The sequence below is a fragment of the Pygocentrus nattereri genome, chromosome 12 (genome assembly GCF_015220715.1).
Source record: "Pygocentrus nattereri isolate fPygNat1 chromosome 12, fPygNat1.pri, whole genome shotgun sequence".
Taxonomy (NCBI): Eukaryota; Metazoa; Chordata; class Actinopteri; order Characiformes; family Serrasalmidae; genus Pygocentrus; species Pygocentrus nattereri.
In genome coordinates, this window is record NC_051222.1 from 35198158 (window position 1) to 35224559 (window position 26402).

The 26402-nt window shown below is 41.9% G+C and overlaps 1 protein-coding gene across 4 annotated transcripts; it reads right to left on the bottom strand.

Annotated features, from left to right (window-relative positions):
* Positions 1-418: 418 nt before the first annotated feature.
* Positions 419-19281, bottom strand: LOC108443864 (adhesion G protein-coupled receptor E3-like). Of its 4 annotated transcripts, none has more exons than XM_037543377.1 (16): positions 19237-19281; positions 17565-17732; positions 17135-17449; positions 15957-16091; positions 12255-12286; positions 12071-12148; positions 11285-11468; positions 10540-10653; positions 8979-9160; positions 7719-7877; positions 5777-5983; positions 3816-4045; positions 3633-3693; positions 2937-3028; positions 2627-2789; positions 419-1396 (listed from the first exon to the last, which is right to left on the bottom strand). In XM_037543377.1, exons 1-16 carry the CDS (start codon positions 19253-19255, stop codon positions 1292-1294), a joined length of 2244 nt encoding a protein of 747 aa, XP_037399274.1. In that variant the 5' UTR covers positions 19256-19281; the 3' UTR covers positions 419-1291. The 4 variants fall into 4 exon arrangements, 3 of the variants coding, with proteins under 3 accessions (XP_037399274.1, XP_037399273.1, XP_037399275.1); XM_037543376.1 differs by lacking the exon at positions 19237-19281 and adding an exon at positions 19087-19128; XR_005131157.1 differs by lacking the exon at positions 19237-19281 and adding an exon at positions 19087-19128 and having other exon boundaries at positions 1377-1396; positions 2627-2718.
* Between the last annotated feature and the right edge of the window lie 7121 nt (positions 19282-26402).

Here is a 26402-nt window from a genome sequence, read left to right on the forward strand (position 1 = left end):
ATTTATTAGCTTGATGGGTGACTCAGGCCTAAGAGTATCTCAAAGAGGATAAACATGCAGTCAACCGTCTATAAGGTTCTCTTTAAGTAGATTCTTAGTGGTGTTTGAAAGACGTAAAGATTTCAGAGGTTCTTGGTATTGTGTAGTGAGTTGTGGTTGGTCTAGTGTAGTGGGTAACACCTCTGCCTTCTGTACTGTAGACTGGGGCTCAATCCCCACCTAGGTAAGCAACCTACACTATACCAATAAGAGTCCTTGGGCAAGACTCCTAACACTACCTTCGCCAACCTGTGTAAAAATGATCAAATTGGAAGTTCCTCTGCAGAAGAGCATCTGAGACAGGGACAGTATTGATCAAGAATTTGAGAACATTTCTTTGTGAATAAATCAAACAAGTCATGCTATAATATGAGTTTTATTGGGCATTCAGATATTTGACATCAGTGCACCAAACACCCTGTCCAAAAGTGACTTTTAACACGAGGCCATTAGGCACTGCCAATAGGAGGCAGGAGGCTCATTGAAGCTTTGACCTAATTCAACCAATCACTTCTGAAAATGTTTTACTCTTTTGAAATATTGAGCACTGCTGACATCTGCTGGTCAAATATGTGTACATCCATTATGAAAAGCCAAAATAGAAAACATATTCCACCCAATCAATACTAATACTAATCAATAATAGTTATATACTGAAAATAAACAAACCTGAGTTTGTCTATAATATACATGTACATTGTTGTGTACATTATTTATTATATCATGTGGGTTGTCTTGTTATGCATGCATGCACAGCATGTCAGGCACATGTGCATATAAAAAAATCAGACTTTTTGTGGTATGTTTACTCACTTCTAAAACGTTTTTACTTTAAAAGTGGTGGTTGGTTAGTGTAGTGGATAACACCTCTGCCTTCTACGCTGTTGACTGGGGTTCAATCCCTGCCTGCGTAAACACCTTACACTACACCAATAAGTCCTTGGGCAAGACTCCTAACACTACCATCGTCTACCTGTGAAAACAGATCAAATTGTAAGTCGCTCTGGATAAAAGCATCAGCCAAAATGCTGTAAAAAGTGTACCTTTTTTTATTTTTAAGACTTTATACAACAAAACTCTAAAATATCCAAAATGACAAGGAAGATACAAGCTATAAAGCACTTTATTTGCATGACAGAAGAAAAAAAACAGACTCTTATAACAAGTGTCAGTCATTGCTAACTCTCTTTGGTAGTTTAACACACCGCTCCTTCCTATCCAAAGGTCTCTGAGCCATTTGAATAATGAGTCATTAATTCGAATGAGGATGTGATGACGTCTTCTTGGCTGGTGCCTTGGTGACAGATTTGCAGCATGAGCAAACCATACTCAGGTACTTCCTATACTGCTGCCTCACCTGAGAATTTCAATAAATAAATAAAGAAACAAACAAATAAGATGTTTTTTACTGTTTATGAAAGAAACAGTGTATGCATACCAGCTCCTTTTGAAGTACACCACTAATGAAAGGGTTGAAAGTCATTGGGGATACATTTAGCCATATGCTGTATTTATGTATTGTGTATGACGCTCCTATACTGTAGACAGCATGAGAAAATAATAATGAACTGTGAGAATAATGGTTTAAAATGATATTTTTTTAAGGTTGCTGTAGGCCCAGTTCTGTCAGTTGCTCTTCAACAGTCTATCTATTACAATTGACAGTTGAGCTTGGGGCAAAATACAAATAGTGGCATTACAAGCAAAGAATATTTTAGACAGACAATAGCTCTGGTAATGTATGACGAAGACTGTAATTAGTCCATATAGCATAAATACTACTGTTAAAAAAGTGTCTATAGAAATGTACTAAATAGGCGCAGCAACTATTGTTATCCATAATAAGACCAAAAGAGCTTTACTGAGCATTTATTTTCAGATGAGCCTGTCAAGCTTTTTAAGCACCAACTTAAAGCTGTATAAACTGCAGTATCACTTTAGTTGACCCATAATCTTGCCATGTAGCAGGTTTTAGGTACATTGCTTCCTTGAATCTACATAGAATGGTTTGCAACACATTCAGTTCATTAGCCACCTTTACAGCTCAATCAGAATAGAATAGTCCAATTGAGGGCATACGGTATACAATTTCTATCCAGTTGGTCGAGGTGGATAATCCTGTAAATAATCTGTTAAATAGAAGAACAATGTCCATGTAAACGCCTGTATCCGATTACATTCCCTATCGGAAAGTCAGTTCTGCATGTGTCACGCGTCATAGTGAAAGTGTATATTGTTCAGCATGGTGGAGCAGAAACTGGTCTGCAGAGGAGATGAAGTTGATGCCCTGATCTTTAAAAGACGGCGGTGGGACGGATGTCCAGTTTATGTGTCTCGAAACACGTCTTCCTCTCAGCCTTCTTTAATAAGGACATGTACACTAAGTGGTTCTCTATGCATGTACAAAAATTTGGACGAGATTTCTTGTAGTGCACATATAAACAGAGATTTCCCATCACGTTGTTGAGCAGAGTGAGCATATAAACACCTCAGTCTTAATCTCAATCAGACTGGCAAAAATCTTTACATGTAAACAAGAAACTAATTTGGGAGAATGGTGTGGACTCATGTTTAAGATCATTTTTACCTTTTGGTTGAGAACACAGTGAACCAGGAAGATGAAAGTGCCCTGCTGTGAGTTGAGGAACAGAAAGACAATCTCCAATACTTTACTTCCTTCTGAAAAGAAACCCAAAATCCAGGAACAACCAAGGACAATAAACTGGACAATGGTTTTGAAGACGAGGATTCTAGAGATGTAGTGAAACAGAGAAGGAAGAAAGGCTGAAAATCACATCCATCTTCCAATGGATGCATTTGTGTGTTTGTTTATTTAGCTACTGGCATGGCAGGTGCGCAAATAACAGTATGCTAGTTTCCTAAAGATGTTTGGTTACCTGGTCTGTCTGAATTGGGAAACCTGATTGTTCAGGCCTGCCAGAGCATATTTCAGCATGACGATGATCACACAGAATAGGACAATGTTGGACTGCAAAAGAAAAGAGCATTATTCAGATAAAGTAGCACTACAGATAACCACAGACTCCAATAACACCATTTTTTCTTTCTTTCTGGGACTACCAACAATCTACTATTGTAACATCCATCCAGCCATCAATTTTCTAAGCCGCTTCCCCATCAGGGTCGCGGGGGGGTGATGGAGCCTATCCCAGCGGTCTTCGGGCAGAAGGCAGCATACACCCTGGACAGGTCGCCAGTCCATCGCAGGGCAGACAGACAGACACAGACAGTCACTCACACCCAGGGGCAATTTAGCATGCCCAATTGGTCTGACTGCATGTCTTTGGACTGTGGGAGGAAACCAGAGAACCCAGAGGAAACCCACACAGATACGGGGAGAACATGCACACTCCACACAGAAAAGCATTGGTAAATTATTACGCATTTTTGATCCACTTTATTAAAAACATATGACTTGTAGTTGCTCTTACTGCCCACTTCACCAGCCTTATAGATTCACTACATAGGTCTGTCATCAGGACTGTCCAGATACTATTTACCGTAACACAACAGGGACACTTTTTTGTGCAGTACTGTACACCAAAAAGGTGGAGCTCCAAGGTAGAACTTACGGCAAGGATGACACAAACAGGACCCAGGAAACTCCAGGTAAAGTTCTTCTGAATCCAGCATCTACACCAACAAAATTGCATACAATACCCATAGCATTCAGTTATAAATGAGCACAAGCTTAAGTCAGAGATATGATGTTCCAGTAGCACTGAAGGTTAAACCACAGTTTTAACCACACTCACTTTTCACTGCCATATCCACCAGGAAACAGACCAACAGAAACGCCCACTACAGCCAGTGGAATGACATATCCAATCACAATCAGATATTTCCAGCTAAGCACGTCCTTCTTTGATCTAATCTTTGTCATGTTCTTCACAAATAGGAAAAGCAGAAAAGCTTCAATGAACATCCACACAAAAGCAGAGAGAAAGAGGTAGTGCAGAACACCTGCCATTGCTGCACACACCATCTTGGGAGAGAGAGAGAGAGAGAGAGAGAGAGAGAGAGAGAGAGTTACTTACTTGTTATTATCCATTACCTTGCAATCCATATCATTTATACAGTGTTCCATGCCAAATATGTGGTCTTGACTCAACAAGAGTTGTGCTCAAGTCACAAGTTGACTTGCTGCTCAATTTGGCCTTTATTTGTACCCTACATGTACAACTTTTTTCAAGACTTAAACAAAATCAAAACATAAACAAAACTGATTAAATTAGGGCTGACAATTTTGAAGCGATAGACAAAGAAAATCTTTCGTTTCCCACCTTATGTGTGTTACTTTGCCTGCCAGTTTTGCTATGGTCATGTGCAGTTGTTACTCCTGTGCCACTTTCCTACAGCATTCAGTGCCATCCATTTCAGTCAAGTAACAAGCCATTCACTATAGAAAAACTTTGAGTCTGATGGACACAATGATGCACTACATGCAGTAAATGCTGCATTTAAAAAAGAGGCAAAACAACTTGGCTAATTTGCAGCATCCTGAAGCCCCTCCACCTTACATATCCCTACTCATGCTCATTTTAAGGACAAATGGGCTCTTAGGCACTCAAAGTAAATTGACACTCCATGAGAATGTATTCTGCTCCCCAGAAAAGGGGATGTCACATTGGTGTCAGAAGTGGGATTGCCCGAGACTGCTGGTAAAGTTGGTGCAACTCTTGCAAGAGATTGACCAGACAACAGCTGCCAAAAGAAAGAATCAAACCCAACAAGGAACAGACAACAGCTCAGAGGCTCTACTGGACGCAGATACTGAGTGCCATGTCTACTGGATGCTTCTCAATAAAGCTGGAGAAAGGCAACTGCCAAGGAGAAACACCAGTAGCTAATGAGCCATTATAACAGATAACAACCAAAGCTGAAAATATTGGCCTCTTCCTGGCTTCTTTCTAGTCAAGAGTCTGACTAGTCTACATGACATTTGGTTTTCTAGCACTGCCGAAAGAGGGGCTGCAGAGATGAACCACTGCTGCAAGAAAGAGCCAGTGTCTGCAGAATATGTGAAGAAGGCCACCCAGTGAGGGATGCATGCCCCCCATATTTCCAACTGCTCATGGAAAACAATATTGTTAGAAAACAACAGGTGAGGATGAATGTATCTGTGTCAGTATGTATATGACAATGGATCCTTTCAGTTGTGCACAGTAGCCCTGGTCAGCTGTTCAGATTGAAAACAAAGACAGTGACTTGTGGTTTTATGTTGATTACTATTGTCTCAAGGCTGTCACCAAGCTAGACTCCTTCACGCTGCCCAGCACTCTTGATTGACTAGCCTCCTTTAATGGTTTAGCTTATTAGAGCTGTCAAACAAGTATTGGCAGTTGTGTTGTTACATTAACTGCAATTTATGAGCTATTTAAAAGTACAACACTCTTCTTACATGTTGACTCAGCTTTGTATAAAAGTGCAAAAAGCCTTATTGAGATGGAGCTATTAAAGTTCTGTTACCGCAATGCACTCTGGAACTCTATTCCTATCACTGAGGTTTGATTATCCAGAGACCCTAAAACCCACATAGAATAACGTAAGAATAAAAGCTTCAATAGAGAGGGGATAAGAATGGCCAAGGCAGTGTTTTGTACAGCAACTTTTGGATTAAGATTTAGGGCACATTTTCCTTGTTCAGCACTGATTAGGGTTAAGATGCATGTAGCTCATTACACTTCCGAGGGTGTACAAAGGTAATTACACTCAACTTGTAACGGCGGATGTAGCCTAAGAATTCTTGTGTGAGCAGGAAGAGGAGGTGAGCCAGCAGCAGACTTATACAGAGGTTGATCAGAGCTGTGTTGGTCACTCTTGAGTCCCTCTTACAAAGGGCAAAGGTCAACAAAGCCAAGCTCAGGAATACCAGCCCCACTGACACAGCTATCATGTTGAGTAGCTCTAAGAGAGGGTCACTCTGTAGATCCATAATTCATCAGAGATTCAGGCACTGACATCTTGCATGCTCAACAATTCACTATTAAACTAAACAGAGAGCCAAGACGTCCTTCATATTGCATATGTTTATTGTTTATTAGATAAGAGAATACGTATTAGAGCAGAGTTATTGGAGTGGCACCCCTAAATATGTGCATCACACAGGCTCAAAATACAAGGGGCAAGAAAAAGAAAGCTTCTTGTTCTCTCTGGTACTTTTCTGTTAACCACTCTTCCTTATTATTGTTTGCATCTGTGTGTTGGGGGCAGTCATGGGCTGGAGGTCAGGGAACCGGAAGGTTGCTGGTTCGATCCCCAGAGCCGACAGTCCATGACTGAGGTGTCCTTGAACAAGACACCTAACCCCCCCAACTGCTCCATGGGGGCTGTGGATAGGGCTGTGCACCATTCCAGGCAAATGTGCTCACTGCCCCCTAGTGTATGTGGTGTTTCACTTCACAGATGGGTTCAATGTAGAGGTGGAATTTCCCCGTTGTGGGACTAATAAGGGTCTCTTAATCTTGTTTGTCACACCTGTGTCTTGTCATCAGTGTTATATGTATACATTCCTGGTTTTATCAATCAATGTATTTAGAAAATCTTGCTTTGCTGCACTCGTTTGCTTTGTCCCTGTTTCTAGCACTTTCCAGCTTTGGTTTTTGGCTGGTTGATTATATTTATGAATAGTCTGAGAATTGACCTGTTCACCATTTCAAGAAATGTTTAAGCAATACAATGACATCAAAATGTCAACATATAATTTGCTATTTAAATGTAATGTCATAGCCAGATGTTGTTGAAATGGTTTATAACCATGTGAAGCCCTTATAAATGCCACATTTTTTCAACAGATTTTTTAGTTCAATTCACTATGTCATGATGTTAAAGGTAAATAATTTATATGCCAGCTGAAAATATATGCAGGGGAAACGGTGTGGAGATTTTACATAAAGAAGGCTGACTGCATGATGGGCGTGTCATTTGCATCCTTCATAACAGCCTTAGTTTAGGTTTAGGTTTCAGATAAATAACTTGAAACATTTATCAAATCTATCATCAGCACTTAGAAAAACTGTATTTTTGGCTGTTCCAGCCCACTTTAACTTCACTTTAGCTTGATATATAAGCACTTGTATTTAAAAGTCACTATTATTTTTGTATTATTGCTTGAGAAATCCACTGTAGGTTATAAAAAATGTACATTATGTATAATATCTGGAATATTCCATAAGTTACACATTCAGCAGGAATCTGAATCGCTTAAAGACAGAACAAAAAAATATCAATTTTGAAATGATTTTCAATGATGTTATGACCACTGAGGTCGTCTTTAAAAGATCAACCTTGTGACACAAATGGCATTAATATAAAAGAAGCATTAAAATTAAAAGACCAATTCAGCCACTTTTCACTCCATTGCTCATTTAAATCATTGCAAACAAAGAAATCTTGTAAAAATGAAACATAATTCCAGTGAGAACCACAATTTTGAATGGTTAAATGCATCGTCATAGATGCAACACTGAAACTGATTTTAAAAAATCAGTAACAATAATGGCATCTTGAGCATGAAATCAACCAGCTGGTCCTATTTGCTTTTCTTATCTTTCTTGGTCTCTTGATATTGTTTTCTCTAATGTTTATCTTGGATTCTAAGCTAATAAGCAGCCCAAGTCTTTTACTCTGTGCACTATCCCTCTATCCTGGGCTCTTACCTGGCCTGGATTAGGCAGCATGATGAGAGCGAAGGTCGATAGGTGAACACAGGAGCATGTAGAGTGGCTCTCGTTGGTGTGGGTGACTTTACAGCCATCTTCAACCCACTTGGTTTCCTTCCAGTGCACACAGGTAAGAATGCTTTTAGGCTGCAACCTCTACTGAAGAGAAATGGGAGAAGAAAAAAACAAAAACAAAGGGATTAGATCATTTGTCATATCATCTATACATCACTCATGTGTTATGTATGTTTTGAAGTGAACTTACAATGTACGGTAACACTTTATTTGAAGGCTACCTACATAAGGGCTTCATGATGCGTTCATAAGCGCTGAATAATGTTTATGAAGCACTACTTGAACATTTATTAAGTGCTTATGCCGGTTCTGAAGTAAGTATGAAAGCATACTTACTTATGTTTTGTTACTCTACTTAAGTACCGTTTTGGAAGATTTGTAGTTTATTGGCATATTTCTTAAATGGAATTCTTATGTTTTCAGTCCTATTACATTTCCAGGAGAAAAACCTGTTTTTCCTTACATTTTTATTTAAACTTTCAAAGTACTGATAACAAAACAAAGTAGATTTAAGAAAAAAAAAAGTTGTGTGACGAATCAGTTAAGTTCTCATGCATTTAATTTTTTTTTTTTAATTTTTTAAAATCCATTCAAATTTATTTATTCAGGGTAAAAATCACAAAACGAATTTATCTTTTGATAGCGATTACCACGGGATAGTCACTGCACCAAACACAACCAAATGTAGAAAATTTGCAATTTATTTGTTTAAAAGTTGGATCAACAAATTAGTTGACCAGAAAAACTGAAAAATATCAATCTTCAATTCTTTAACAACAGTTTAAATTCTGGTTGTATTTGGTTCATGTTTGGATCAGGTTTCAGCAGATGTACTGATGGAACCACAGTCACTACGTAATTGAAAGCTTTCTCAGAACTGATCTGAGCTGAGATTTAGCCATCTGTTTGTGTTGAATGACAAAGCTGTATACAGGGCAGCTCTAGCTATACTGAGTCACACCAATGAGCCTTCCTCTTTGGCCAGTGTCTTAGAGTACTAACCAATTCCATTGGCTGCCAGTCAGCTGATCAAAATCAGCTGATACTTTTGATACTTCTGACTATATGTTTTCAAATACTGTTTTTAATTTTATAATTGGTCTTTCAGATATAAGACCATAAAAAAAGAATAATCTTTTAGATTCTTTAAAAATACCACTTGATCAAACCTTAATAACTCACAGCAATGTGTTTCAGAGTGAAGTTGACCGGTTTAGTGAGCTGTGTGTTGGTGGTTTTGGGCAGTATGGCTGACACCACAGTGGACAACATGGTTTTCTCTGTGTTAACAGGTGAGTTGAAGAAGCTGGGCCTCAGCAACGTTGACAAGTTGGTGTAGCTCATGAAGGCCACAGCAGCTGATCCTGATGGAGATAAAAGTCATTTAAATACATAGAAGCAGTTTTTTTCCTAAAAAGTAGTCGCTGGTTTTAGGTAAACAACAGTCGCCATTAATCCTTAAAAATATATTTAAGTACCCTTGTTAGGAAAAACAACCACTATGGGATAGTGACTGCTTACACTGCATCAAGAGAACTCTGTTATAGATTGTTAGAACTGTTATTTAATCTCTTGTTGTTCACCTAGATTGTCTAAAATATGATCAAAAGAATGTTTTCTTTTTGTTGTTGTTTCCATCATTCGTTTGCAGCAAGAATTGCATCAATTCTGTCAGAATGTCTTAGACATTGAGGCTCAACATAAATGGAGCCGTCTTGATGAGAGTTAAGATGACCACAGATTGTGTATGTTCTACTGTGCCATCTAGTGATTAAATTGACCAAACTTTACGTTTTAATTCCAGATCAAGTGGTACTAACCAATGAGATGTGAGATATGCATGCATAAGATGTGTAATGTAATCTGGTAATCACAGAATCTGGCTGCTAGTACTATGTCCTTCAGAATATGTCATGAGAAGATATGAAAGCCCTTTTTTTTAGCAGAAGAAGTCTGTTAATGTAATCTGGCGCGACTTGACTGGCTGATTAATACGGGATGATATATCTGTGTAATTTCCCCATGCTACCCCAAGAAGCCTGGATCGAAACATCATTGTGTGGATGTTCATGCCAATGTTATATAACAGACCCCACGCTCCTGAGCAAAAATGTTTTTTATAGAAACAGTCCTAGAAATATTCGGTAAGAAGGACACTGTTCTCACTGCCTACATAAGCTTGTTATAAAATCTGACATAACCCTACATAGACGTTTATAAATGCTCATTCCAATAGGCATCTCTTTATAAAGGATGATGTCAGACAAAGATAGATAAAGTTAAGTGATACTTTATTAATCCCACAAATGGGGAAATTCCACCTCCACATTTAACCCATCCGTGAAGTGAAACACCACATACACACTAGGGGGCAGTGAGCACTTTTGCCCACAGTGGTGGGCAGCCCTATCCACAACGCCTGGGGAGCAATTGGGGGTTAGGAGTCTTGCTCAAGGACACCTCAGTCATGGACTGTCGGCCCTGGGGATCGAACCGGCAACCTTGCGGTCACAGGGCCAGTTCCCTAACCTCCAGCCCACGACTGCCCCCTCAAAAAAAAAAGCACCCTTTATGACAGATCTAATATTAAAATAGGAGTCTTGGGATAATCACTTATTTGTTTGGTCCTTCATAAGATCAGTTAAATGTTTGTATTTGACAATTGTATGGTTTTAATCATTGTCTGCAGTACCTACTTTCCTCTTCTGCATACCATTGGGAAAGAACCTGAGTATTACGATACCATTGTTGTTCTTTGAAATCCCGATGAGATCGATATCCATCAAAGCGCTTCTTATTGTGAGTTGAATCGTTGTTCCCAAGGAGGCGTTAGGTCCCACCACAAACACTATAACATCTGAAAAGACAACCCAAGACGGAGATTCTCTGTGTCCATTTTTGCCGTTACATATGTCAACACTGCGGCAGTAGTTTTTATAGATTTAACAGACTTGAATAAAGTCAAAAGACGAGTGATGTGTCCTTGCAATCAAAACACCAAAGGCCAGGAGGCTGTATCTTTCACTTTTTTATGTTAAGGCTAATATGTTGTCAAAAATAAGACATCTATAATGACAATTTCTGGTAATGGTAACATGGCACTTTAATATTATTGGAGAACTCATGACAGCATATGGCATATATGTTAATGATATTGTTACGTCAATGTTATATAGCAGGCTTCTAATTATGTGCTATCAAATTATGCTTTGTCTCTGGGAAATGTGATTGAGTGAAATAACAAGTATCCAGTTTCAATAATACTTGAGTAAATTATGGTTCTTCCAAAATAACATTTGAATTTTAGGTATAATAACTTAGTAATAATAAACTCAGATAATTTCAACGTCTTCTTGTGATATTCTGAAGCTTATCATTCAGTAATTACATGGAGTTATGTAAAGTTATAGAAGTGGGTTATAGAGCTTTAATGTGAGTTTATAATGGCACACGTGACTGCAGAAGCTATTTTGAAGAAGTCTTCATACCTAAAGTTGGAAGAGTGATGTTTGTGACATTGGTGGTGTCTGTTTCCATCACCAGTGTAGACACTAGTTTCTCAACAGCATTCAGTACAGCGTTCCCATACCATACCAGTTGATTTTGGTCAGTGACTGTGTTTTCCAGAACATTCATGCATTCCAGAACCTTCTCCAAATACCTTTCCACAATCTAACCAACAGACAGGCAAGTACATCACTACACATGTGCATGTAAAAGCCATCAAAACATGCATGTAAAGCAATAAGGCATAACATTATGACCAGCCAACAGTGTCCTGTGGGCAGCATCCTGTGACCACCGATGACAGATTAGAGAATGACCAACACAAACTGTGCAGCAGCAGATGAGCTGTTGTCTCTGACTTTACATCTACAAGGTAGACCCACAAGGTAGGAGTGTCTAATAGAGTGGACAGTGAGTGGACTCACTGCACAGCAGCACTGCTGTGTCTGATCCACTCGTACCAGCACAACACACACTAACACACCACCACCACGTCAGTGTTACTGCAGTGCTGAGAATGATCCACCACCCAAATAGTACCTGCTCTGTGAGGATCCATGGGGTCCTGACCACTGAAGAACAGGGTAACAGAGTATCAGAGAAACAGATGGACTACAGTCTGTAACTGTAGAACTACAGAGAGCAACTATACAGTAAGTGGAGCTGATAAAGTGGACAAAGAGTGTAGAAATAAGGAGGTGGTCGTAATGTTATGCCTCATTGGTTTATATTCAGGCAACAACTGTGCCAAATATGGTACACCTCACCTCCTGTGGCAATCCTTCAGCTGTGATTTTCTGAATGCTGCTCAAGAATTCTTTAGCACACTCTCCTGTGAAAGTATCCTAAAGAAAACAAGTTTCCTTTAACGTCTTTATTCCTTTGCACTGAAATTCCTTTATTGTTCATTTCAAAAAAGATTTTGTATAGTTAGAGTCAGCGCAAACATACCTTACATTCTTCTCTCAAATTGAGAATAAGTTCTGAAAATAGAAAACTATAGATCATGTCACATTTCACTTTACTCTGAGGGTTATCACAAAAGTTCTACCAGACTTTCCACAACAATCTTTACTGGCTAGTATGGGCACTTGTACTCGGATTTCTCACTATAGATAGCACAGACGTTGCTTAGGTCAAAATCATTGGAACACATTCAAAGCCCAAGTTTTAATAGGTTGAAATATAATTTATATACCCTCTCCTTGGATCACCACCTTATCGTGGTGGAGGGGTTTGCGTGCTTGAATGATCTTAGGAGCTATGTTGTCTGGAGCAAAAGCTCCTGGTAGGGTCTCCCATGGCAAACTGGTCCTAGGTGACAGGTCAGACAAAGTGTGATCCATAATAACCCCTATGAAGACACAAAAACAGGACTTGTGTACCCTGCCCGGAACAGGGTTACCAGGGCCCCACCCTGGAGCCAGGCCTGGGGGAGGGGCTCGCCAGCGAGCGTCTGGTGGCCGGGCATTTACTCATTGTGCCCGGCCGGGCCCAGCCCGAAGGAGTTACATGAGTCCCCCCTCCCATCGACCCACCACCAATGGGAGGGCGCAGTAGTAGGGGTTCGGTGCGTTGTGGATCGGGCAGTGTCCGAAGGCGTGGGCCTTGGCGTTCTGATCCTCGGTTGCTGAAACTGGCTTTTGGAACTTGGAACGTCACCTCACTGGCGGGGAAGGAGCCTGAGTTGGTGCGCGAGGTTGAGAGATACCGGCTAGATATAGTCGGGCTCACTCCAACACACAGCTTGGGCTCTGGGTCCAATCTCCTTGAGAGGGGCTGGACTTTATTCTTTTCTGGAGTTGCCCATGGTGAGAGGCGGCGGGCAGGTGTGGGCTTTCTCATAGCCCCTCGACTCGGTGCCTGTATTTTGGGGTTTTCTCCGGTGGACGAGAGGGTAGCTTCCCTACGCCTTCGGGTTGGGGAACGGGTCCTGACTGTTGTCTGTGCTTATGCACCGAACAGCAGTTCAGAGTACCCAGCCTTCTTAGAGTCCTTGGGAAGGGTGCTTGAAAGTGCTCCTCCTGGAGACTCTATTGTCCTACTGGGGGACTTCAATGCTCACGTGGGCAATGACAGTGAGACCTGGAGAGGTGTGATTGGGAGGAATGGCCTCTCTGATCTGAACCCGAGTGGTGTTCAGTTTTTGGACTTCTGTGCAAACCACAGTTTGTCCATCACGAACACCATGTTTGAACACAAGGATGTCCATAAGTGCACATGGCACCAGGACACCCTACGCCGCAGTTCAATGATTGACTTTGTAGTCGTGTCATCGGACTTGCGGTCATGTGTTTTGGACACTCGGGTAAAGAGAGGAGCTGAGCTGTCAACTGATCACCACCTGGTGGTGAGTTGGATCAGGTGGTGGGGGAAGATGCCGGTCAGACCAGGCAAGCCCAAACGCATAGTGAGGGTTTGCTGGGAACGTCTAGCAGAAGAACCTGTCAGATTGATCTTCAACTCACACCTCCGTCAGAACTTTGACCAGATATCGGGGGAGGTGGGGGACATTGACTCAGAATGGGCCATGTTCCGTTCCTCCATTGCTGAAGCGGCTGACTGTAGCTGTGGCCGTAAGGTAGTTGGTGCCTGTCGGGGCGGTAATCCTCGAACCCGGTGGTGGACACCCCAGGTGAGAGATGCCGTCAAGCTGAAGAAGGAGTCCTACCAGGCATGGTTGGCCTGTGGGACACCAGAGGCAGCTGGCAGGTATCGACAGGCCAAGCGATCTGCGGCTTCATTTCTTGTCAAGGCAAAAACCCGTGTATGGGAGGAGTTTGGTGAGGCCTTGGAAACTGACTTTAAGTCGGCTCCGAAAAGATTCTGGCATACCGTCAGGTGACTCAGAAGGGGAAAGCAGTGTGCCACTAGCACTGTATAGTGGAGATGGTGTGCTGCTGACTTCGACTGAAGACGTCATTGGGCGGTGGAAGGAATACTTTGAGGACCTTCTCAATCCCACCGACACGTTCTCCAGTGAGGAGGCTGAGTATGGGGACATGGGAATAGGCTTGTCCATTACTGAGGCCGAAGTCGCTAAGGTAGTTAAGAAGCTCCTTGGTGGCAAGGCTCCAGGGGTGGATGAGATCCGCCCTGAGTTCCTCAAGGCTCTGGATGTTGTGGGGCTGTCTTGGCTGACACGCCATTTCAACATTGCGTGGACATCGGGGGCGGTGCCACTGGATTGGCAGACTGGGGTGGTGGTGCCTCTTTTTAAAAAAGGGGACCGGAGGGTGTGTTCCAACTACAGGGGAATCACACTCCTCAGCCTCCCTGGCAAGGTCTATGCAGAGGTACTGGAGAAGAGAGTCCGGCTTATAGTCGAACCTCGGATCCAGGAGGAACAGTTAGGGTTCCGCCCTGGTCGTGGAACACTGGACCAACTCTTCACCCTCTCCAGGATTCTGCAGGGTTCATGGGAGTTTGCCCAACCAGTCCACATGTGCTTTGTGGATCTGGAGAAGGCATTCGACTGTGTTCCCTGGGGTATTCTGTGGGAGGTGCTTCGGGAGTACGGGGTACATGGCTCTTTGCTACGAGCCATTCAGGCCCTGTACAAACAAAGCTGGAGTTTGGTTCGCATGGCCGGCAGTAAGTCAGACTCGTTCCCAGTGAGAGTTGGACTCCGTCAGGGCTGCCCTTTGTCACCGATTCTATTCATAATTTTTATGGATAGAATTTCTAGGCGCAGTCAGGGGATGGAGGGTGTCCGGTTTGGTGACCTCAGGGTCACATCACTGCTGTTTGCAGATGATGTGGTCCTATTGGGGACATCAGGCCGCGAACTTCAGCTTTCGCTGGATCGGTTTGCAGCCGAGTGTGAAGCGGCTGGGATGAGGATCAGTACCTCCAAATCCGAGACCATGGTTCTCAGGCGGAAAAGGGTGGAGAGCCCTCTCTGGGTCGGGGATAGGCTCTTGCCTCAAGTGGAGGAGTTCAAGAATCTCGGGGTCTTGTTCACGAGTGATGGTACAAGGGAGCGGGAGATTGACAGGCGGATTGGTGCTGGGTCAGCAGTGATGCGGGCTCTTTACCGGTCTGTTGTGGTAAAGAAAGAGCTGAGCCATAAGGCAAGGCTCTCGATTTACCGGTCGATCTACGTTCCCACCCTCACCTATGGTCATGAGCTTTGGGTAATGACCGAAAGAATAAGATCGCGAATACAAGCGGCCGAAATGAGTTTCCTCCGCAGGGTGTCTGGACTCTCCCTTAGAGATAGGGTGAGAAGTTTAGTCATCCGGGAGGGACTCGGAGTAGAGCCGCTGCTTCTTCACGTCGAGAGGAGCCAGCTGAGGTGGTTCGGGCATCTGGTTAGGATGCCTCCTGGACGCCTCCCTCGGGAGGTGTCACAGGCGAGTCCACCTGGGAGGAGACCCCGGGGAAGACCCAGGACACGCTGGCGCGACTATATCGCCCAGCTGGCCTGGGAGCGCCTCGGAATCCCCCTTGGAGAGCTGGTGGAAGTGGCTGGGGAAAGGGAGGTCTGGGCTTCATTGCTTAGGATGCTGCCCCCGCGACCCGAACCCCGGACAAGCGGAAGATAATGGATGGATGGATGGATGGATGGATGGATGGATGGATGGATGGATGGATGGATGGATGGATAATTTATATACATTTTTAAGTAGTTTCAGTTTTTAATCAGAGCACCTGAACATCCATAAGAGTCTCCTGTGGGCAGGAACCCATCAGGTATGGTGATCCCAGGTTCACACTCACAGCTACCATAAGCAAGACCACAGCGAGCATGCTGACCACAGGAAGAAGGACCGCAGGATGAATGACCTAAAAGTACAGTGGCAGACTTTTTTGTTCCAAAATGTAATGAACAGTTTGAATTTTCCAAAGTAGTTAAAGCTGCCGGTCACTGTGAGATGATTTGTAGCTCTAGTTACCAGCCTAGAGTTGTTATTTCTCCTTTACACAATGCCTTGAGGCCACTTATCACATTTGTGTGAGTTTATGTACCAAAAACAGTTAGAATTCATTTTTACATGATTGCTTTTCAACCTCTCTTTATTCATTAGAATTAAACAGGCTGTATTTGCTACCGTGCCATTAAGACTGATGTATCGCTGTTGTTGGAAGACATCTTTGTATCTCCAAAATGGGAACTTTACAGGAGAAGGAAAAAACCGACTTCACTTCTAATGTAAGGCAATGGAACCAGACATGTTCCCAAGTCATTTTGGGCCATTTCTCTTGGTCCATCCATCATGAAATTCACAAACAATGAAAAGGATAACAGGCATTTTCAAATGATCTCAAAAGCTGAAAAACAACAAAAACACAGATACAAAGTTTTCTTCCAACAACAGCGACGTGTAAGTGACCTCCTCTCTTCTAATTTGCAGGCCTGTGTTATGCCTCCTTGAAAACCACAGACTAGGTTGAAACACTATACCTTTAGGGCGAACATAGGCTAGATAAGCAGATATCACTGCTGTCAGAACAACTTTTTTGCATATTTTGAAAATTTTGGCCTTTATACTGTGTGTAAATTTCATGATGGATGGACCAAAAAAAATGGATTAAAATGACCTGGAAAGATGTCTGGTTCCATTGACTTACATTAAAAGTAAAGCATGTTTTTTCCTCCTCCTGTAAAGTTACAATTTCGGAGATACAAGGTTTTGTTCTGACAGCAGCGATATATATAAGTGGTTGCCCTTTAAACAGTTGCTTGGTTAATTCAAATCGGGTTGCTTTTGTTGCCTTGTTCCCATAAAGACTGCCTAGATTGAGGACTGAACACTATATTTTGAGACATTAGCTACATTCCCAGTCAACAGTTCAACACTGAAGTTTCCTTTTTGACTGTTACTCACGTGTGATGTAAGTCCTATTGATTGGAGTCAGATAATAGAGGACCAGCTCTCCGCCACAGTCTACATGCTGAGTGGGGACTTCACATGTGTTCAGGACAAAATCAGAGTTTACATTGCAGTCAATGAGCACGACAGTGTTATCAGCGATGGTGAAGCTTAGGCAGTAGTAGGCCATGCGATCTCCTCCTATACCACTGAACTCATACCACCCCTCCTGCAAGCTACTGTCATTCACTCGCCATCCAGAGACAGAGGTGAAGTTGAAGCCAATGTTCCGCCATGGGTCAGACAGAGTCTCATGATAAAGGCAAACATCTAAGAAGAAGAGGATGACATAGGAGCCTTGTCAAGTTCTGATTGTGCATACATTGTACAATATGGAAAACACACAGAACAAAATATACCGTTTCATAAATTCAGATGATATTACCGTAATCCAGGCATTCTCCCCATTTTCTATCTCTGTTATAGTTGTTAGTCGTGCTGCACCACAGGACGGACCAATCGAGGCTAACACATTCTGCGTAATAGTTTCCGTTGTAAAGGAATGGAAACACACATGGAGCTCCTGCTGAATTGCCATTAATAGTGACATTAACTAGGGAGAGAAAATAAATCAGAAGATTAATAATAGATCAAAAATCACTCAAAAAGTCCCTTTATAAGAATTCTATTAACGATAAGTTCACAGAGAAAACAAAATCTGACAGGCAACATAATTTTTTTCCTCAACTAAATTGATATGTTCAAATTTTGAAGTAGAAACACTGAATATTCTTAATACCCAACAATATGTCATACAATGAAAACAACTTTCAGGCACCTGACAAAATTCCATATTTTTTTCTTTCTTAAGTAGGTTTAGTTCAGTTATTTATGATATTAATATTTTTTTTTCTTTTATCATTCTGTTCTTTTAAAAATTGCCGAAAACTGGAGTTATTACCCAGCACCTGGTTTATCTAATCAATACTTCGTTAGGTTAAATCAAGAGTGCTGGTGATGAAATTCAGTCCAAAAGGCCTCTTAAAATCTGGAGCCCGCTTTTGTCCTCCAACTAGCACAAGATATGAACTATTCAATTAAAAAAAAAGAAATACTTGTCACTTTTTACTGTATTTATGTTCATATCTGTTCTAATGATATCTGGTGTTTAACAAGCAAACACTAATTTCCACAAAAAAATGGGTTTAAACAATGATTGTAGGTGCACTGTACTGTATATGTAAAGCTATACTAACTACATCATAAATGCATTATAACTATATATGTATAACTTACAATGTAAATATGTATTTCGCTGTTGTTGGGACAAAACCTTGTATCTCCATTTTTGACGTTTTTCAGTTATTAACATAATTTGAAAATACCTGTCACCCTTTATACTGTGTATAAATTTCAGGATAAAAGGACCAAAGGAAATGACCCAGAATCACTTGGAAAGATGTCTGGTTCCATTGATTTACATTAACAGTAAAACAGGTTTTGTCCTTCTCCTGTGAAGTTACCATTTTGGAGACATGAAGTCATTAATGCTTTGCATCACAGTCTTATAATTACACTAAAGTCTTATCATTAAAAAAAAAAAAGAACAGGAGAAGCTGTACAGAATATTGTCCAGGAGCTGGGGTCACATTAAAAATAAGCTATACAAAGAGGGTGAGAGGATTAAATGTTAGTAGTGGAGCAGCTGGTTCTGCCCCTGAGTTTGGCAAGTATTAATACAAAGGTAAAGATACAATTTTCAAAGATTCCAAAAGCTTAAACGATCAAATTAAGCAGAAGTTATACATAGATACTGCACAGGAACTGCATCCATTTGTGTTGGGATTAAATCAGCCCATAATATGCAGTTATATAACACACGATTTGGAGTAATATGGGAGCCACTTTTCTCTGAGGATCTATGAATATGAGTTTTTATCAGTGCTGTGTTGAAGATGATGACTTACATTGAACTGCAGAGCCACCACTTGTGACTATCATGAGCAGAACTAGAGTAACCCCTGTTGGAGAAATATGAGAACACTACATTTTGTCAGAATACTCTCATTCGTTTAGAAAGACGGATCTAGACCTGGAAGTGAGGACAGAACACTCACCTGGCAGAGACGAGCCCATCGCCTTTAGTGTGATCTGAGCAGAGGTAACCGAACACAGTGGCAGTGAAAAAGCATCCAGCTCAGGGCTGTAGTGCACTTTTCTTGACATCATCCACACCACGGCCAATGAGGGAGCAGGCCTTTTCTGTTTTTTTCTCTGTCTCCACTTTGCTCATGTGCATTTGAACATGACCAATATGAACATGGTGATATGAAGCCTTGTTAAAAGTGGGAAATATTTGTCCATAAGCATGAACGTATATGCCTTGTTTTACAAGGCACTTAAAGAAAAGTAATTATGGTATGAACTTATAATAAGTACACCACACATTTCCATTTAATGAAATTGAACCAGCACACAAGCTTTTGTTTTTGTTTGTTTGTTTTGTTCCCATGGAACAAAGTTAAAATCATCATCATCATCGCCGTTGACCGCTTAATCCAGATAGGGTCGCGGTAGCAGTTGGGAGAGCAGAGAATCCAAGACGACCCTGTCCCCTGTAACTTCCTCCAGCTCATTCCCAAGGACCGCAAGGTGCTCCCAGGCCAACTTGGAGATATAATCCCTCCAGCGGGTCCTAGGGCGACCCCAAGGTCTTATCCCGGTAGGCCGTGCCTGGTACACCTCCACCAGGAGGCGTCCAGGGGGCATCCAAATCAGATGCCCAAACCACCTCTGCTGGCTCCTCTCAATGCGGAGAAGTAGCGGCTCAACTCTGAGCTCCTCATCCTATCAAATAGCGTGTAGCCTGCCACCCTGCGAAGAAAGCTAATTTCCGCCGCTTATGTTCGTGATCTTGTTCCAAAGCTGGGACGGAATCCACATTGTTCCTCCTCAATCTGAGGTTCAGGTATTGGTTGGAGTCTTCTTTACACTCCTGTACACTGTTAGAAATAAACGTACTATGCAGGTACATTCAATCATAAAGGTACAAACAATATAAGTGTACCCTCAAAAGTACAACAGAGTTTTCCTGTTGGAAAAGTAGATATTTGTACATTTTCATAACCAAACATTTTAAATCAGAACAGTAAACTAACAACCTGGAGGAGATGCGGGGTGTGTGGAGTCAATACAACTTATAATTTCAATATAATTTATAAAAATATAATTTCAGTGGGTTATGGTTCAGTTATGTTCCCTGACTGAAGGTATCAGGATGTATCCCTGAGGGTACCACCACAGTGAGAAGAGGGGAACTGCCCCAGGGACAGTGTCGTACCTTTTTTTCTGAGAGTGTACATATTATTATTGTTATTTTGTGTTGGGCTAGGGGCTAGATGTAAGTCTTCATGTAAGTCGCTTCATGTAATTGTTGAAAACTCTTTCATATAAAAGTGTAATCTGTTTTCTTAAAATGGCTTGAAACTAACTTTCAAATATTTCTGAACTGTTTGAACGGCGCGGTGGGTAGCACTGTCGCCTCACAGCAATAAGGGCCTGGGTTCCCCGGCCGGGTGACCAGGGTCCTCTCTGTGTGGAGTTTGCATGTTCTCCCCGTGTCTGCGTGGGTTTCCTCCCACAGTCCAAAGCCATGCAGTCAGGCCAAATGGACATGCTACATTGCCCTTAGAGTGATTGTGTCCTGTGATGTGCCCTGTGATGGACTGGCGAGCTGTCCAGGGTGTATCCTGCCCTCCGCCCGATGACCGCTGGGATAAGCTCCAGCAACCCCCAAACTTTCCCTATGACCACTTTACCTAGAAACCTGACCTTTAAAAAATGCGGTGATACGTATTTGTTATAATGAGGGCTTTGTAATTTTTGCTTTCAGTAGTGATGTTCTGCTTTCACAAATGAGTTTTATAGCACTGCAGCACCTCTAATAACATTTATATAAACAAAGGCTTTAAAACCTACAAAGGTTTTTACAACTACTCCTGCTCTGCATATCTTCCTGGAAAGTCCTTAGGTCACAGGCAAATGTTGTGGCTGTGATGTCCAATGACTTTTGGATGATGCCTGCAGCTACCTGTCTAACATGATAGCGTTAATAATTAACAATACATAAAATTGTCCTTACAGCTGCAAATGTAACTCGGAAGGAAAATATATATGACACACACAATATTACAACTGCTACTAATGATGAATTATAGTTTAAAGTATAATAATGATAAAGATCCATTTAAACACATTGAGAAAAGATGGTTTAATTAAGAGTTTAGGAGTCATTTTCAACTGTTTCTGAAATAGGAGTACTGAGCCTGACTCTCTAATAAAAGTTAAACGGAGCTCAGTCCAACTGAGTGCCAGTATCTGCAGATCTAGGATTCCATGCTGGAACACAAACAGACGGACATCCGGTGAGGTGTACCCGTGCTTCAAGGCCATTTACAGTTTACAGTCTACTTTTCAAGACTTATAACTGACGGACTGAGAAGGTGGACGGGGAGCAGTCAAATTTATATTTGCATGCACCCCGGTGAACACCATAAAAACCACATAATATTTAAGCATCGAAAAGCAAGAGACGGGGGGGTGGGCACAGAGTGAGAGAGAGAAAGAGAGAGAGAGCAAACAAGTACATTTTATTTATACAGCACTTTTTACAACAGGTGTTGTCACAAAGCAGCTTTACAGAACAATCAGTATTACAGAAAGAAAGAAAAGAAAAGAAAATCCGGGTCCGAGCCCCCATGAGTGTCGCCAGTGGCAACAGTGGCAAGGAAAAACTCCCTAACAGAGGAAGAAACCTTGAGAGGAACCAAGACTCAGAAGGGGAACCTCTGGTCGACACCGGATAGCACACATTGTTACTATGAAGTTTAAAATAAAGTGGGGAAAAAAAGAAAGCAGTGGCTGATTTGATGATGCAGCAGCAGCACCAGCGGTGGTCAAATGTGAGCGCAGTCCTGTTTTTTCTGACTAATGTGATAAGCTGACACCTAATAAAAGCTAGCACAGCTAGCTAACTGATCTTAGCAATGCTCTGCCAAGTTATTTATCATCAGACATTATAACAGCCCCTTTAATCAGCAGGCCCATGGTTTTATTACACGCTTCTACGACCTAATAACTGCTCAGATAGTTTGCATTGAAAGCCCTGCCATAACATAACAGCTGTCGATGCTGATCCAGATTCCATTACTAGTGGTGGACGAAGTCCACAAACCCTGTACTCGAGTTAAAGTAGAGACACCCAAGGTAAAATATTCCTCAAGTAAAAGTAGAAGTTCCTCCCTTTAGACCTCCACTTGAGTAAAAGTACTAAAGTATTTACCTTCAAATGTACTTAAGTATAAAGTAAAAGTACTAAAAGAGTAATTCTGGCTCTGATCTGGTCCTGTTATCATTTTTATAACCAGACTGGCTTCATGAACTCATTTCAGGTGAAAGTCCTCCAGCGTCTCTCTTGGTAAACCAGTCTTTTAAAAGAACGTCATTAATTAGTGACGCTGACGTCTATTAAAATGATCAGAAGCACAAAACACTGAAGGTAAACAGTTTCCATCAGGGAGAACCGAGTGGCTCTGAAATCACTTTTTACACACAAGCAAAGTTTCAGTTTCAGATTTATTTACAACTTAGTTCCAAGTTTAAGTTGAATAAAAACTGGCTTTAAACTCAGGATCACAGATGAGCTCCTTTACTATGTTGATCTGTAGGCGTCTGTTCATAAACATAAACCAGCCCAAACTCATTTACTATAAAATGAAATGGTGTTTGTAGAAATTCAGAAAAAAGCCGCGTCAGTCTCGACTGCATATGTGGACATATTTCTATATTGAGTTCTATTTACACAAAGTTAGGTTAGTTCATCATTTATGTTGAACAGACTCTCCCAAAGTTTTACGCTGCTGCGCTGACGTTGAACCGCGTGTTGCACTGGGTCGGTCTGACCAACAGGTCAAAACCAGCTCTAAACAAAGTGACCGCTGGGCTCTGATTGGTGCTCTGGCTTTGTGCTTCTTTCGTTTTGACATGTGACGTTTTTATACACACAGAAACCAAAAGGAACGACAGATTTCTCAAAATGTAGGAGGAAAAAGTCGGATATTAGACTCTGAAATGTAGTGGACTGAAAGGAAAAAGACGCCCAGAAATGGAGAAACCTCAGTACAGACACACCAAAAATACTAAAAGTACAGAAACTAATTACATTTACTCAGTTACTCAGTTACTGTCCACTGCTGTCCATTACACATCTTACCATGAGCCCACAGCAACTTCAGTCTGTAACTGAGCGAGCAAATAGTATTAGTAGTTGGTTTGACTGACATGTCATTTGATTGAAGATATTTTAGTCTGAAAATAACAAAAAGTAAGACCGCTGCTTGTAATGTACATTAACCAGCATGCTGAGGGGTGGCAGTACGGCTGCATCGGACAATACAACTAGTTTAATCAAGCATTGGTGGATCTTTCATGGGAGAGAGAACCAGGACTCTTGCTGACTACCAGGCAGTGACTCTTACTGATGCTTTCCAGAAACGCGATACACTTCCAGCAGACAACCCAAAGGCTGGAGGGATCGCAGAATGGTGGGCTGAACTTCATTATACTCGATGACCAACAACTGTCTGGAAGTGGACCATGTTGGATTTTGCAGCCTGTAGGAGCTCTTAGAGCCCAGGTATAATCTGCCAACCAGAAAATACGTTTCAGAGATTCAGAAATTCAGAGACTGCTATACTGAACTGTCCAACCGAGCATCGTCACGGTCAGCGGCACAGTCCACAAGATGTTAAAGCCATGACCTTCACAACTGATACTCGGACCTCGGATGTGAGCCCAGTGTCTCTCATTACACTCTGTGAACAAGAGTGTGCAGGTGAAAAAGTGCAGGAGTCTCACAGCAGCTCAGCTTTAGCCTCCATTGGAGATATGCTTAGTGATAGGAAGACAAACTTAAACACAGTACCAACAGCATCAATGATAAAAAGAGGAATCTGTACCAGTATCGGCAGATAAAACTTTTAGGGGGTTAATAATGATGTCAATAAATACAGCAATCTAGAGAAAGTGGCAGTAGAAATACTGTAGAAGCTGAGCTTTGAGATGATTGCTAAGAATGAACTGGTTGAATGGTAAATTGTGGTCCAGACATGGTTTCTATGTTCATCTGGAAGGCTGGATAAGATTCGTTTTTGGGCAGGTTCCAGCTCCAGCGCTGGCGGGTAGGGAAGGTCGCCGGTTTGATCCCCAGAGCTGACAGCACATGACTGAGGTGTCCTTGAGCAAGACGCCTAACCCCCAACTGCTCCCCGGGGGCCGTGGACAGGGCTGCCCACCGCTCCGGGCAAGTGTGCTCACTGCCCCCTAGTGTGTGTGTGTGTGTCTATTCACTAGAGTGTATGTGGTGTTTCACTTCACGGATGGGTTAAATGTGGAGGTGGAATTTCCCTGTTGTGGGACTAATAAGGGTCACTTAATCTTAATCTTAACCCAGGCTGCATGTTTGACAACCCAACTCTTGTATGCAAAACTTTGATCACACCTCATCAAACCGGTTAACACACTAGGTCCATCTACCTTCTACCATCTTACTGGCCTTCTTATCAGATACATCTACCATGCAGATACAAATGCAGTTTTATCAGCCCGCCAACATAAAAGCATCACAAGCCCACCACTGAGCAGATACTATTTAAATAGTGACACTCCCTTCTAGTTCCACCTTTCTGGTGGGCAGTTAGAGACTGAGGTCCATCCAGTTCGTGTTGACCGTCCTTCAGTATGGAATTGTCTAGTCTAAGCCACAAATGACCAGTTGGGTGGCAGGTTTACATTCCAGTAAAGGAGCCATGGGCGATTCAGGGCTCAGACCCAATGAGACATGTGACTGTGATGTGTTGGTGCTGAGTGATAAGAAATCCTCGTCTGCGTTGCTTACTGGAGCCACTCTGTGCTTACTTGAGGCGTGCCTATGGATGAAGACTGAACTCAAGTGATTGGGTGAGCAGAATTGGGTGGGATTCATTTGGTGTGACTCCTGCCATCTGCTCTGCAGTGGGTGGCGTTCCACTCTCAACCTAGCAGAGATACCAATGTGTGTGAAAACCCGGCAACACTGCTGGGTTCATAGACACTTCTCCACATGGGCCTTTTCCAATAAAGAAGAACATCACTAGGGGTGTTAGTATTAAAGAGGGTTAAACGTAGCATAAATAACATTTTCCTCAACAATATATCGACTGCTGAATTAACCCTTCAGCGCTATAAGTTTTAAGGAAAACATAAAGGAGAATTTTAAAGTCCAAAAATGCAAATTTTTAAAAAATAAACAATTGTCAAAGCACTTAATGACCAAAAGGCTTTTGGCTGTCCAGAAATGAGTTGTATCACTGAATATATATATAGTTTTTCAAAATAAAAGAGAGGACTTTTATTTTGAAAAAAAAAAACATCAGTCCATATAAATATCATGTAAAACAATATTTAATGAATGTTGATTTAATCATTAACGAACACATCATGAAGTGTTTATGGGAGATGCTATGAATGTGTTATGTAGGCACCTTTCAAGTAAACTGGCACCAACACTATACTGACACCATGTCAGTGTCAGAACTGTGGACCACCAGCCGAATAGTGCCTGGTAAGTAGTGGCCATTTGTTCATCTCTTTCCATTGATGGTGGAGGGGATGATAATGTCAATAACTATAGTTAATAACTGTAAACCTACATATTCCACATATATGACAGGTATTACTTGTGCATGAACTCCTTGCTGCTTGCATACATGAGCCACTGAATATAGTAGTGACAATTTCAACATACATTCAATAGAGAAATGTACATCAAAACATGATAATAAGTCATTACATATGTAGTATTTTCTTTGGGGTCATATACACTCACCGGCCACTTTATTAGGTACACCTGTACAGTTGCTTGTTAACACAAATAGCTAATCAGCCAATCACACGACCGCAACTCACTGCATTTAGGCATGTAGAGGTGGTCAAGACAACTTGCTGAAGTGCAGATCGAGCATCAGAACGGGGAAGAAAGGGGATTTAAGGGGCTTTGAACGTGGCGTGATTGTTGGTGCCAGACGGGCTGGTCTGATTTCAGAAACTGCTGATCTGCTGGGATTTTCACACACAACCATCTCTAGGGTTTACAGAGAACGGTCAGAAAAAGAGGAAACATCCAGTGAGCGGTCAGTTGTGTGGACGAAAATGTCTTGTTGATGTGAGACGTCAGAGGAGAATGGGC

What these genes read in the sequence shown, in the direction of transcription:
- LOC108443864 (XM_037543376.1), bottom strand. Translation starts at nt 19,120, where the DNA reads ATGATAGTCACAAGTGGTGGCTCTGCAGTTCAAT. An exon ending in AGACTCTTATGGATGTTCAG is followed by an intron (nt 12,287 to 15,956) that starts GTGCTCTGATTA and finishes TTCTATTTTCAG; the next exon opens with AACTTATTCTCAATTTGAGA. An exon ending in CTGTTTGTGTCATCCTTGCC is followed by an intron (nt 3,029 to 3,632) that starts GTAAGTTCTACC and finishes TTTCTTTTGCAG; the next exon opens with TCCAACATTGTCCTATTCTG.